Source organism: Taudactylus pleione, unplaced genomic scaffold (genome assembly GCF_031769625.1).
Source record: "Taudactylus pleione unplaced genomic scaffold, aTauple2 ptg000556l, whole genome shotgun sequence".
Taxonomy (NCBI): Eukaryota; Metazoa; Chordata; class Amphibia; order Anura; family Myobatrachidae; genus Taudactylus; species Taudactylus pleione.
The window spans coordinates 17,498,705-17,513,196 of NW_028284958.1; the positions used below are offsets into that span (position 1 = coordinate 17,498,705).

The following is a 14,492-nucleotide window of genomic DNA, read 5'->3' on the forward strand; positions in this document are numbered from 1 at the left end:
CAGCCTCCCAGGATGCATCTGGGTCCCTCTCCTATACCCCGCCCCCGGGCCAAGGCATCTCAGTTACGTCACAAGCCATAGGCCGGAGGAGGAGAAGAAAGAGAGAGAAGAAAAAATCTGGACACTCACAAGAATCACATTCTCACCATAGGGAGACGGAAAAACCGGTGACCAGAATAAAGCCCATCTGCAGTACAGATGCGACAGGGCGGGAGTCCTGTGGAACCCTATGAACTTCGTAGAAATAGAGCTAACAAGGGTAAGTTCTTACCATATCTCATATTTTCTACTTCAGGGTCCATAGGGTATCCACAGGATACCTTGGGGATGTCCCAAAGCAGTATCCTTCAAGGGTGGGGACGCTCCTGTGCTGAGAGGAGAATCCGCCGCCCGAAGGAAGCATCCTGAGAGGCAAAGGTGTCAAAAGCGTAATACCTCACAAAGGTATGGACAGAAGACTACGCAGCAGCCTTGCAGAACTGAACTGCAGAGGCACCATGTCTAGCTGCCCACGAAGGACCCACAGACCTAGTGGAATGAGCCCTCACCCAGGAGGGAACTGGAAGACCTTCATGAAGATAAGCTTCTGAAATTGCCATACGAATCCAGCCTGCCAAAGTCTACTTTGAAGCAGGCCAACCCTTTTTACGGAAGCCATAGAGGACAAACAAGGCGTCCGACTTCCTAAAAGAAGTGCGGCCAACATAAATTCTCAATGCCCGCACAACATCCCAAGTGGCGTCACCCACTGAAAGTCCAGGTGAATTGAAAGCCGGCACAACAATTTCTTCATTGATGTGAAAACTGGATACCACTTCGGGAAGGAATCCCGGACGAGTGCGAAGCACCGCCCCATTCCTATGAAAAATCAGAGAGAGAGAAGAGAGAACCCCTAAATCCGAAACCCTTCTGGCCGAGGCAATGGCCAGAAGGAATATGGTTTTAGCTGTAAGCTATTTAAAGTCCACTGAGTCCAGTGGTTCAAACGGCGGTCCCTGGAGAACTCTCAGGACCACAGCCCAATTCCAAGGCGCCACCAATGGAACAAAAGGTGGCTGAATGCGAAGAACACCTCGCATAAAGGTGTGCACATCAGAGAGCGCAGCAATCCTACGATGAAACCAGACTGACAGGGCAGACACCTGCACTTTCAGAGAAGCCAGGCGAAGCCCATGATCCAGTCCAGCCTGTAGGAAAGCCAACAACCTAGACAGGCGGAACTCCCTAAGGGAATACCCTCTAGGTCTACACCACCGGAAGAAAGTATGCCACACATGATGGTAGATTCTTGCCGAGGAAGGTTTACGAGCTCTTAGTATGGTTTGCACCATGGAGCCAGAAAAACCCTCTGGACCTTAGCATGACCATTTCAACAGCCACACCGAGTCAGGTTCGGGTGAAGACAAGGACCCTGTGACAGCAGATTCGGTCGTAATGGTAACCTCAGAGGAACGTCTACCGACAGACTCTGGAGGTCGGAGAACCAGTGCCGTCTGGGCCACTCGGGAGCTATCAACAGTAGCGTACCTCCTTCTTGATTTGAATTTCCGTATTACCCGCGGAAGAAGGGAAAACAGAGGGAAAAGGTAGGCAAACTGGAACGTCTACTGGACGGACAGGGCATACACCAGAGACGCCTTTTCGTCTCTTGTTCGAGACCCGTACACAGGCAACTTGTTGTTGTGCCGGGACGCCATGAGGTCTATCTCTGGAAGACTCCACTTGTCCACCAGACTCTGAAAGACGTCCTGGTGTAACGACCACTCTCCCGGATGCACGTCCTGCCTGCTGAGAAAATCCGCTTCCCAGTTGAGGACTCCCGGGATGAACACTGCTGACAATGCTGGGAGATTGAGGTGGGTCGTCTGCAAACACCAGGTTAGAGACAGGCGAATGTCCGGAGTGAGCCCCATCATCTGGGACTTGAGACACTGAGGCAATCCATTCCATCAGGACCGGATCAATAGCAGCAGAGGTCTGGAGAGAAATTGGGCGTACTCCACCATGTCGAATACCGACACCATTGAGCCCAATAACCTCATTGCCGAGTGTATCGACACTCAACGACACTGCAGACAACTGCGCACCCTCAACTACAAAGCAAGGATCTTTTCCTCCATCATAAAGATCCACTGCTGCCTGGAGTCCAATAAGGCCCCGAGGTGCAGGATCCTCTGAGACGGGGTGAGAGTGGACCACTGCCAGTTTGTCAAACAGCCGTGACGTTGCAGTACCGCAATCGTCAGATCCAGATGGTGTAAAAGAAGCTCTGGAGACCCCGCTATCAACAGGAGGACGTCCAGATAAGGCAACAGTCGGACTCCCTGTGTCCGCAGGAGAGCCGCCATGACCACCATGACCTTGGTGAATACCCGTGGAGCAGTCACCAGGCCAAAAGGCAGTGCCCGGAACTGGAAATGTTCGTTGCAGATTGCCAATCTAAGGAACTGCTGATGGCGCAAAAGAATAGGGACATGCAGGTAAGCGTCCTGGATGTCCAATGACACCATGTAGTCCCCAGGTTCCAGTGCCAGAATAATGGACCGCAGGGTCTCCATCCGAAACAGAGGCACCTTCAAGGACTTGTTGAGGGCCTTTAGGAGTATTGAATGGTAAGACCCATTGGGTTTCTGCACCAAAAATAGAATGGAATAGAAACCCAGGCCCCTCTGGGAAATTGGAACATGCACTGAAACTCCGGCCTGGAGCAGTGTGCAAAACCTTCCGCAGTTCCGAGGCTTTGCTCCGGTCTAGCAGAAGGCCTGTGGTAAAGAACCGGGATGGAGGACCGTCAGGCCGCAGGTTTGTTATCTGACCTAGGAGCCGGACGTCTGGTACTCCAGACCTGTTTCTTGGGCTTGGACAATTTCTTGGTCCCAGCCTGCTGTGGAAAGGACTGTACTTTAGGCCTACCTTGGGCCCTGTGAGGCCGAAAGGATGACCCACCAGCACTAGAAGGAATCGTAGCAGACGGAAGACATGCAGATTTTGCTGCTGCCAACGTAGCTACATTTTGTCCAGATCTGGACCAATTAGTACCTGTCCAGACCTTCTAATCCCTTTTTGGAATCCGTGTCCGCTTTCCAAGAACGCAACCATAAGGTGCGACGAGCAGCCACGGCTGCAGAGGAGATCCTAGAGGTGAGCTTACAAATATCTAAGGCCGCTTCATTAATGTAAGTGGCCGAGTCTCGGAGATTGCCCACCAACTCGGTCTGTTCAGCCGAACAGTCAGAGTCCAAAGACGCCTCCAAATTATCCGCCCAGCGCTCCATAGCTCTGGCTACCCAACACACGGCCAGAGCCGGATGCTTCCCTGCAAGGGAATAAACGGATTTGAGGCAGATCTCCACCTTGCGGTCAGTGACATCCTTCAAGGATGACATCGAAGGCATAGGCAACGTGGCACTTTTGACTAGGCGTGTGACATGTGAATCCACTTGCGTAGGGGATTCCCACTTAGAAAAAAAAAAATTGACCGCAAACGGATAAGCCACGGCTAAGCGCCTCTGGGGCTGAAACCGTTTACCTGGACTTTTCCACGCCTCCTCTAAATGATCCACTAATTGATCAGAAAGAGGGAACACCGTAGCCTCACCCTTAATATCCTTAAAAAGGTATATATGAATGTGGCCACCGAAGGATCAATATCCTCATAACTAAAGCCGAGCAGACCGCTCGAATAAGACCAGGGATATACACCTTGGACTTAGCGTCCGGCTCTTTGGTACGGAGAGGTTCTTGGTCAGATAGATCCAGAATCTCCCCATCATCTGACGTCTCATCGTCATCCCCATAAGGAGCAGATAAAGACGCCACCGGCCGTTTATGAGGCCGCAACACAGACTCCCCCTGTAAAACATCGGACAAATGCTGAACCTATGTAGTTAGAGTATTAACCCACGCAGGCTCCGGAGAAACCTGGGAAGGGACAGGGAGACTGTGGGGTACCATCAATTGTCTCGGGAACTCCCACATAGGTGACGACACCACTGACTGCTGGGACAAACCCGTCTGGGTAAACGCAGGTGGGGGAGCTAGCTGGCCCACAAGGGTTGTAAGCGCCTTAGCGAAACAAGCCCAGGGAGGTTCCTGTACTGGGACCGTGACCATAATCGGCCGTGACAGTGCCAGGTACTGGGGACATAACCGCTCCGCGTTACCCTCCCCCTCCGCTATTGGTACCTTACATTTAGTACACATGAGCTGGAGAGGAAAGTCAGTCTCAGACATGATGGTAAGTATGTGACACTCACACCTATACGTATTGGTATAGTGTGAACACCCTGCACACCGCAAGGGCTTTGAGCAGAGCAAGATCAGGGACAGTAATAAGGCTGACAGTAGAAAGTGAAAGTACAGACAGCAGGCTAGCAGATTAGTCACATACAATGCAGAAGAAACAAATCCCTGCACTATTAGCGCTGGTTATCAACTACTCAGACCCTCAGGCTGGTAGGACTCAGCGCTGCATACACTGACCTGTGACAAACAGAGGAGAGGTATGCTGGGGGACCCAGACCGCAATGCCACCGCTCACAGGCTTCCAGCAGCATTCACCATGCTTCAAAGATGGCCACCGAGGAGCAGAGGATGAAGGAGGCCGGCCTGGGGGAGGAGCGCTTACACACTATGGCCAATCAGACAGAGCAGAGAGGCTGTGTGCAGCAGGGGAGGCGCCGGCTGTGAGACAGGGAAAGCGCGCTCCCCTGGCATGCATTTAACCCCTGGGACGCCGCAGCGCATGCCGCTCAGCAGCGGACCGCTGTCCCAGGGGGTAGTGGAAGCGCAGGTTGGTCGCCTGGCTCCACGCTGCAGTCAGTCCCCAAAGAGCCCCCTGCCTGGGGACCCAGGACCATGTGACCAGCGGGGACCCACCGCGGGACCCCGCTGCTTACCTGCTATCCCCTGGGATCCAGCCATGGTCCAAGACATCTGGGGGCACCGCTAGCCGTGACCCCAGATGTCTACCAGCATCCCCGGATCAGTACCGGCGGGATGTAGGGGAGACGGCATGGACGTCAGTACTGACTGTCCATGCTGTACTCCCAGATGTGCAGCCAGCGCTGCCTTTAAAAGAAACTTCAGGGGCTCTTCATAGCCCCCCTCTGCACAGTGCCTCCGACTCCGGCCAGGCACCGACGAAACTGAGATGCCTTGGCCGGGGGCGGGGTATAGGAGAGGGACCCAGATGCATCCTGGGAGGCTGAAAACTTTAACTCTGTGGTGCCTGAAGACTGACGTCATCACCTATACCCCAAGGTATCCTGTGGATACCCTATGGACCCTGAAGTAGAAATAATAAATACAAGCTTAGGGGCTGCTAAGCAGCCACCCTGTGCAAATGGTGACCCGACTCCGGCCAGGCACCAACTCAAACTGAGGTGCCTGTGGCTCGGGGGCGGGGTATAGAGGAGGATTGAGCCAGTGCATCCTGGGAGAAAAAGCTTTAACTGTGTGGTGCCCGTGGATCTAGATCCAGCTATACCCCAAGGTCAACCCTGTGGAACCTATGGACTTTGTACTCAGAGATAACAAAGGTAAGTTCTTACCATATCTCTTGTTTTTTTCAGTGATGTGCAGATCTTTTTCATTCAAAGATCAGATCTGCAAATCATGAAAGTGCCCATTCTACCAGTAAAATACTAGTAATGGTCTGCAAATCAGCTGATCGTTACCATATACTAGCAATCTACAGTCCCGATGAAATCCAAGATGATTTGCCGAGTCCACTTTTTGGTTGGAATCGCCAATCGGTGAATGCCATAACTTTCCGATTTTTTTTACATAATCTTCTGCAAAACAGAATTGTCCCAATTGATTGCTGATGCATGGACCCCATTACTCATTTAAGTTATATATATATATATTTATATATATATATAACTTAAATGAGTAATGGGGTCCAAATATATATATATGGACCATGAGGTAGAAATCATATGCATATTGGTGTAGTGGAGAATTGTTAAATTGAGGGAAAAATGCAGAATCTGTGAATTGTTTTTTTATGTGATTGCTGATGTATGGGACCCATTATCACCAGCAATGACAGTAAGATATTTGTATTAATGCAATACATTTAGATTAGAGTTACTGAAATGAATATGCACATGTTTTGCTGGTGTGAGGGAAATGCAGAAGGTCTGGTCCATCTTACCGAGACCTTAAGGTGCATACACACTAGACGATATGCTCCCTGAGCGATATCGTCTAGTGTGTCCCCGGCAGGCTGTGCTCAATGTCGTTCATGACATTGAGCACAGCCGCTGAACGATATCATTAGCGATATCGTTCAGCGCCGGGCTCTCTCACCCATTCCCTGACATGCAGCAACCTGACGAGGTCGTCAGGTTGGCCTGCATGTCAGCCCGATGAACGAGGATGACGAACGACCCGCGGGAACGCGCGTCGTCGTCATCGTTCATCTTTTTTGTGTTAAAAATGGACGATAAAGTGGACGACTGAACGATAACGATATCGTTATCGTTCAGTCGTCCACTTTAATCGCCCAGTGTGTACGCACCATTAGGCAGCGCTTTTACTGGAGAACCAGTAAGATGTCCGTACTCAGGATTCCATCTGACAACAAGGTATGTGGTAAGGGGAAGAAAAGCTATACTATACTACAAAATGTCTTATGTATTTTTGAATTTAAAAATAAAAAACAACATAATAAATAGCATTTACTTTCAGTTTAAACAAGATTTGAGACGTTGTGATGAAGCGGTGGCTTTTGTAAGCCCAGTGTGCTTCTCACTGAATGTTAGTGCCGCTCTAAAGTTTCAGCTCCAACCAGACGAGAAGCAGCCATATCTTCCTAAATATAGCCTTTAAAATCTCTGCTTTATTTTACCAACGTACAGACAAATTGGATGTTATGGTAGTAATAATAATAATAATGCTACGAGCTCTTACCCGTGACCATTCTGAAGCCTCCCAAATGGACAGACAGTCTTGACCATCACAGGTCTGTACTATTGCTGGCTTAGTGCCCGTGCAGTAAATATGCTGGGTGGGGACATCAGTGCCATTCTGCAGCTGGTACACACAGGTCACCTCTCTCTGCTGGAAGCCTTTCTCACAGGTGGCCGAGCACTGACCCCAAGAACCCGTCACCCACCTGAGGAATGAAGATGACCATTACATTGTATACCGACTGTAATCTTTGTATTTAAAGGGTCAATGCCATCAATAAAGACATTGATATTAATATTAAAAAATAGTTCTTCCTTGATAATACAGCACTTTAATGAAGTGATACATAAAGTGGTGAAAACCCCATTATATCACCAATATTTCTGGCTATTGGTGCTTTGAAGTTCCACGAGTAAAGTACAGTGTCCTCTGGTTGTTTTTTATTGATGTTTTCCATTGCTTTATAACAACGTATTTAATATCCTGCGGTGTGACTCCTCCAGTATAACTATGATAAACAGAAATGTCATCTTCTATTGATGTCACTTATATAGAAAATGGTATAACTGAGTATTAATATGGTGTTATGGTCCCAGGTGATTTGAGAACCTCTGTTCCTTTCAATTGCATCCCATTAGCTGTTCAGTGTTCTGCTGGGGTTGTTTAGTTTGTAATAAATCAGAACATACATATTGTGATATCATGCACCGCACTTGTAAAAGCATAGACACTCAGTTCTTCACAACACTGCAGAAAGGAAAAACCCATCAACATAGAAATTTGAATTTCCAGTAACGTAATACTAAATACATTCGAATGCAACATATTATGTAAAATATATATTACCTAGTATTAAAATACTATTAGTAATATTCATAAATATATATGTAACAGAACGGAACCTACGTTGTTATTTAAACATTCTAACAAATGAAAGACTAAGTTTCTTTTAAAACTAGTAGCATATGGTGCTCATTTTTAAAATCTCTCTAGAGGAAAAGCAAGTATGACTGCAGGTCTCACACAGACTCACAGTTCTCAACAAGTCATGTGAGGGCAGAGGGAGGAGAAGGCAGCAGAGTATGTTACAGTGCACTGAGCAGACTGAGCTCAGAGGAGGTTTACCAAAACCTCTCTGATGACTGTGCCATGAGACTGTGGTTGCCATGGTAGTCACATTACATTATGCAAAATCTACATAATAATTGTAGATAGCCTGTCCTGTCTCACAAATGCTCGCGCAGTGGAAGCCTTGGTGCACACCCCAACAACTCCCACTATGAGCGAGACGGGACAGAGTTAGGACAGAAGGATCGACCACGTGGTAAGTATGGAAGTTCGGGGCATGCAAACTGTGCTTTCAAAGAAGTAAAATGGGATGGGGGTGGTCACACTCCCATGATACAAGGTCACATTTATTTTTTGTGCATAATCCAATACTCGTCCTGATTCCCCAATATTAATGCTAGCAGGTATGATATATATACATTTGTGAAAGTTGTTGGTAGCTACTTTATATAAGATAATATTTTTAGGTATAGTGCATCATTATGTGTCCTGGTTTTGGTGCTGAACTGGAAATAATTTAGAATTAATGCTAATAAAAACACTATTTACAGATTAACTTCTTCAGTAAATGGAAACAAAATAGATGCACATGTTTTGCCCTTCAGCACAGTACAGGAAACAAGCATAACAGTGCATTGGGAAACGTCCTTCTCATCCCCACTTTTTCATATACGGTCACCGGATCTGTCCACCTACCACGGAGACCTGTGAATCTTTCCAGATGCCACTTAACCCTGTCAGTGCCAGAGAGGACAGACCCACGTGTATATTTCAGCACTGAATTGCTGATGGCCATTGCTGTGCATGAGATTAGCTACTATATACTGTAGGACAACACACAAAGAAACTAGTCTGCTCTGTACCCTGCCTCTTTAGTGTTTTCTTTGCCAGCCATAGTTATGTTTGCCCCATGGGTGCTATGAAGCCCAGTCAGCTACCCTGTACCACGCATTGGCACAGCAAAGCCATATAAAGTCTCATTTAGTAAAAGGATGAAAACAAAAAGGAACATTTTACAAAATCTGTACAAAGCTTCCTTGTGAAGAGAGCACAGGAAGAAGAGTGGTGCTAGAATATACAATATAATGTGAATATACATATGCACACACACAATTTATATACTGTGTATAAGAAAGAATCAAAAAGAGCAGGCACCTACTGTAAGTGTAGTATATCAATTAATAAAACTGTGCTCAGTAAAGTGTAGAAGTGCTTGGATCAAATGAAAATTATTTTGTGCTTATCTGTATGTATCTGTAGTCCAGCCTTCCTTGCATCAAACGGGTTGGATATGAAATGCCGATGGCCGGGAAGCCGTCTGACGAAATACCGACGCCGCAAGCCCGAACGCTGAAGATCCCAACTGGGGCTGGTAAGTACTCTAACCCTCCCCCCCTAACTCTCCCGTAGTGGTGCCTGACCCTAACCTCCCCCCGGGGGTGCCTAAACCTAACCCTCCCGGGGTGGTGAATAGCCCCAAGTCCCCCCGGGGGTGCCTAAACTTAACCCCCCCCCCCAATAATGCCCATCTTACCTTTGTCCGGGAAGCTGTCTGTCAAGATTCAGGTGCCGGGATCTGGACGGGCATCGGGATTTCAACGCCTGTCTTTAGTCCAGCGTCGGGTTTAGACGCCGGGATTTAGTCAGACGCCTTCCCGGCCGTCTGCATTTTGACCGCATCCCCATCAAACTGCCTGTAATATATTCCCTTGGCTGTAGAGCTCAGTTAGGATATAGGCAGTATTTTCAGATCCAAATATAGGCTCATTTTCAGTGTCCAATACCAAAGTTCCTACACATGTCATTTACTTGTGAACTTCCTCAGGGAATACCTATCCACGAACATTATTCTTACATCTTAATTCAGTTGCAGTAACCTGGACTAAACCTCCAAATGTAAATATACATATATCAAGTGTGAATGTTCAGGGTTATCTATCATTAGATATATAGTAACAGGAGACTACTGTAGACAGCTGGAGTTACATCACACACCAATATGATCTGATACTGTTCAAAAAGCAGTTTTACTTAGTTGCTGTGATGTCTCTGTCCCTGTCTCTGTTGCTGAAGCCACACATTTATGTAAAGTAATTCTTGTTGAATCCAGAGAGCGCTACTGTGTATATTCCATATTACGCATATTCCATATATTTAGGGTGGCTTTAATTTAATAACGCCATCTTACCACTGTTTTTTAGAATGCCACTTATCTCCAGAGAGACCCTGCTATTCATCCTGCTGCAATCACTGATACAGCTCAATCCTGCACTGCTACCCACATAGTCACCGGCTGGTGATCTGTATACTCCACTCAAGCTCACCTCCTTGGTGAGAGTCTGAATCAGCATCAACTTTATTGGCCACGCCTACAGCCATATACCAGGAATTTAGCTTTGGTTTACTGCACGTCAAAAACTCACATAAATAACTCACAATCCAGCCATAAAAACATAACACAATGTATGTATATGCATAACAGTGAGTACAGCTGTGCTAATAATATTACTGCTGAATAAACCACTCCACTGGTTAAGTACTTCAATGTTCACTGACTCAGGGGGGTATATTTACTAAAGTGCTTTTTATTTTAGAAGTGGAGCTGTTGCCCATACTGTACCAACCAATCAGATTCTACTTAACATTTATCTAGCTCTTTCTAGAACAGTGGTGTCAAGGTGTTTTCCTTGTTTCCTGGTCACAGACACCACCTGATTGGCTGCACGCCTCCCTCCAGCTGGCTTTGCCTACACTGCTCCGGCGAGCACAGAGACGGACATGCTGTGGCACTCCAGCCGCCCGAACAGGTCCACCGCTCCCCTCCCAGCGTCTCTACCTCCATTGCTCTGGTGAGCACAGAGACAGACACGTTGCGGCATCACAGCCGCCTGGGTTACTCATTAGAGCTGCCGCGTGGACTTCCGCTCTGGCCCCGTCTGCCGCCTCACAGCGGTTACACGGTGGACACGTGGGCATTAATTCACCTCGGCAGAGCAGCTCACTGGACTTTCCACCCTGGTTCTTCATTTCCAGCCGCTTTCACATTAGTGGCCACAGCCATATACTTACCAGTTTGGTTGGCCCTTGTTTCCATCATACCAGCTGGGATCAGCAGCAGACACCACCATATTAGTGTGCCAGGACGCCGGTTACCTTTCCAAGGTGGTAAGATTTAACTGTCAGTTGCAAATTGCATAAGACGTTTATTGCAATACTCCCCTGAGCTCTTCACAGCTGGAATTACTTTATGCATGCAAACTCTCCGTTTACTAACATTTTGATATATCTATGCTCTTCAGTTCCTGTGTGGAATGTATGAGATGCTTTGTTACTAACCTATGTTTGCACATATTGTTTGGTGCATGCTACCATTTTACTATAACATAAGATATTCTCCTTATAGGAGATCTCAGGTGGTTCTATTATCCAGGAATTATGTATTTTGACTGTTATATATGTTTCTAAATGTCAGTTTTTTAATATTATGTCTAATTGAATATTAAATTCATTTACCTCTGTCCAGCGCTCTCCATATTTTCTTTCGTGTCAATCTCAGGCCCTTCAGCTTTAGTGGGACTACATATTCCAGCATGCCCCGCCACAGTTTTAGCATGCCCTAATAGCAAAACTGTGGCACTGCATGCTGGGATGTGTAGTTTCACTGAAGCTGGAGGACCAGAGTTTGACACCACTGTTCTAGAATATAATAGATTGAATCTGATTGGTTGCTATGGGCAAAATCTCCACTTCTAAAAACCTACACTTTAGTAAATATACCCCAGGGCATCTGTTGGTGTGTACAACTACTTTGCCATACCACCACTATAGTACACAAATATTCCAACAGGTTATGGGCCTAGGCACACAAGCGCCAGTCACACAGACCCAAAGCTGTCATAACACCCAGCAGCACACAGACGACATTAGACACCTGCAAACACAGAATGAAGACAGTATAGTGTGTTTCAAGCGCAGTGTGTCACTCAGCACAGAGAAAACATAGAAGGTGTCAGTAAGAAGCATGCACACAGAAGCTACACCCATACTGGGGTTTATCAAACTAAAAGGTGCAGAGAATTACACCACATGGACATTTGTTATGGAAATGCAACTAAAGCATGAAAGGTTGTGGAAAGTTACAATTGATCTAAGACAGTACAAACCCAGATGATGTAGAGAGAGCCATGGGTATGATTGGTTTGAGTGTAGAACAACATGTGTACTCTATCATGCAATAGTACACATAAATTCCAACAATTCTTGCAGACTGTCATTAATACTCTGCTGGTTTCAAAAACTGAGCAACTCCCTCCAAGAAAATGTTACAAATCGGTAGAAAGCGAGAACAGAGACTTCTGGTATTTCACATGTATCACTGAGTTCAGATATACACAGCCTCATCGAAGCCAGCTCTGTGGGTGTAGTGTTGTTGCACTACCACCATCCATATCTATGTAATGCCATTTTTCAGCTACATGGAGGGGCACCCCCAATCATTTTGAAAAGTTGGCTCCAATGCACAGACTTGAATTGATCTAAAAATGTGTTTTTCACATTTATCCCACTTATTTCCCAATGAAATAAATGTATTTCACATATCCTCTGCCGTGCTTGATTTTTTTTTCTTATTTAACAAAAGAGACAGTATAGGGTCAGCAGACACTACCCCAATGGACACGGAAAACCAGACAGACAGTGGACGAGACACAAATGTAGAGAAGAAGAGGAGGGAAAGGGAAAAGCGTAATAAATAATAACGACACTACATTATATTATAGCATACTTAGAGATTAGGACATAATAAATCCTTATAAATAGAAATATGGATGTGTATTTGCACTTACAGTAGACTGGGATGAATAGAGAAAGAAAAGTTGTCGTTATCCTGAGTCTTCCAAACATTCTAAGGTGTTTTTGTTTTTATCGTCAGTGGATTAAACCCGAATAGCTGTGATCTAAAGAACTGGGAACACGTATGAATGTGAAACAGGTGAATGTTGGAAAGTATTGACTTGGTTTACCTCTCCCATATGTCATGTTGACATATATAATTATTTTTTAAAGTCATGTAGGTAAACTGGAGCTCACCAGCTGTTAGGGACCTACAAGCTAATCAAGCAGGGAATGCTGGCGCTTGTAGTTTCAAAGCTAGAGAGTCACAGGTTGAGTTTTGCTGTATGTAAAGATTAAATTGTGTCTTGCCTATGGATAACAGGTCAACACAAGACTTGCAATTTATAACAAACTTTTGGATAGATAATAGATTATTGCCCGTACTTTGGGATTGACTAGACCCAGTACAGAGGTGCGGAGCCTAACATGCCGGCGGTATTCACCAGAGACCCTCTCAAGAAGGTAGCTGCATTCAACATGCAGGTCGCGGTCCTCTGACTTGGTTCCCTAGTACAGGTGCCGGTGTACATCGGAGTGTGGTAGGGTACGAAGTAAGCGTACTCGTGGTCAACAAGCCGGGTCAGAGCCAGACAGACAAGCAGTACCAGGGATCAGGCAAAAACAGGTCACAGAGAATAGCCAAGGTCAATACCAGAATACCAAGCGCAGTACCAGGGAGGAGATGGAATCAGGACACAAGCAAGCCAAGGGTCAGGAATGAGCAGTAGGGATCATTAGTGGTAGGAACACTGGTATGATTTGGGAGCCTATACTCTGGCACAGGGGTGCCCTAGGAACCTCCTTATATAGGAGGAAACTTGAATTTGGCACTCATGTGATGTCAGCTATGGTGTGCCTGGCCCTTTAAGACTATTGCTGAGTGGCCCTATGTGGGCCGCTACCTGGAAGCGAGGGACAAACCGCTGAACTGCCACGTGTTCGGGACAGCTACGCTATTTTTTCCCCCTTATATTTAAAGCCAGGACTAGCCCTGCAGTCTGGTGCTGGTTCCTGAATTACGGTGGAAACATACTCATTTTATTCCCTGTAGTTTTTAGAACCAGGACCGACTGACAAGTTCGGGGCTGGTTATGGCTTTTGGGAAGGGGGGGCTACGTAATTTTTTTAAAAATAAAAACACTATGCATTAAGTACACATGCAGAAACATACACAAATCATTGTGATTTGTGTATGTTTCTGGCAAACTCGCAGCTCAGGAGGTTGAGTGTTAAAATTTTAATTTCTCAGCAAGTTTGCTCTAAACTCACCTGAGAATTAAATCTCGAATCTTAGTAAATTTGCAAACTGCATCTTTTTCATGAAAAGTACTTCCGAGTTTGGCCGATGGTGAGAAGATTCGAGTTTGCGATCTCACCCGAGTTTGGGAGAGAGTTTAGTAAATTTGCGAGGTGAAAAACATGCCTAAACTCACCCGAGATTGACATCTCGATTCTTAGTAAATTTACCCCTAGGTGTCATTATACAGGATGTGTTGGAAATATGACAGTTAGGAGCTGGTGAGTACTTTTTATCAATCCACTTTATCTCTCCACAAGGTTTGATACATCTCTCTCTTAGGGGTCTATTTACTAAGCTTTGATAGGAGATAAAG

The 14,492-nt window shown here is 46.2% G+C and overlaps 1 protein-coding gene across 2 annotated transcripts in view; it reads right to left on the reverse strand.

The window, feature by feature from the left end:
* Positions 1 to 14,492, reverse strand: part of ADAMTS17 (ADAM metallopeptidase with thrombospondin type 1 motif 17) — a 300,141-nt gene that overhangs the window by 16,940 nt on the left and 268,709 nt on the right. For both annotated transcript variants that reach the window (XM_088452708.1, XM_088452707.1), the window contains one exon: positions 6,919 to 7,123. In XM_088452708.1, the coding sequence (XP_088308834.1) occupies positions 6,919 to 7,123 (205 nt within the window). The remainder of the gene's footprint in view (positions 1 to 6,918; positions 7,124 to 14,492) is intronic.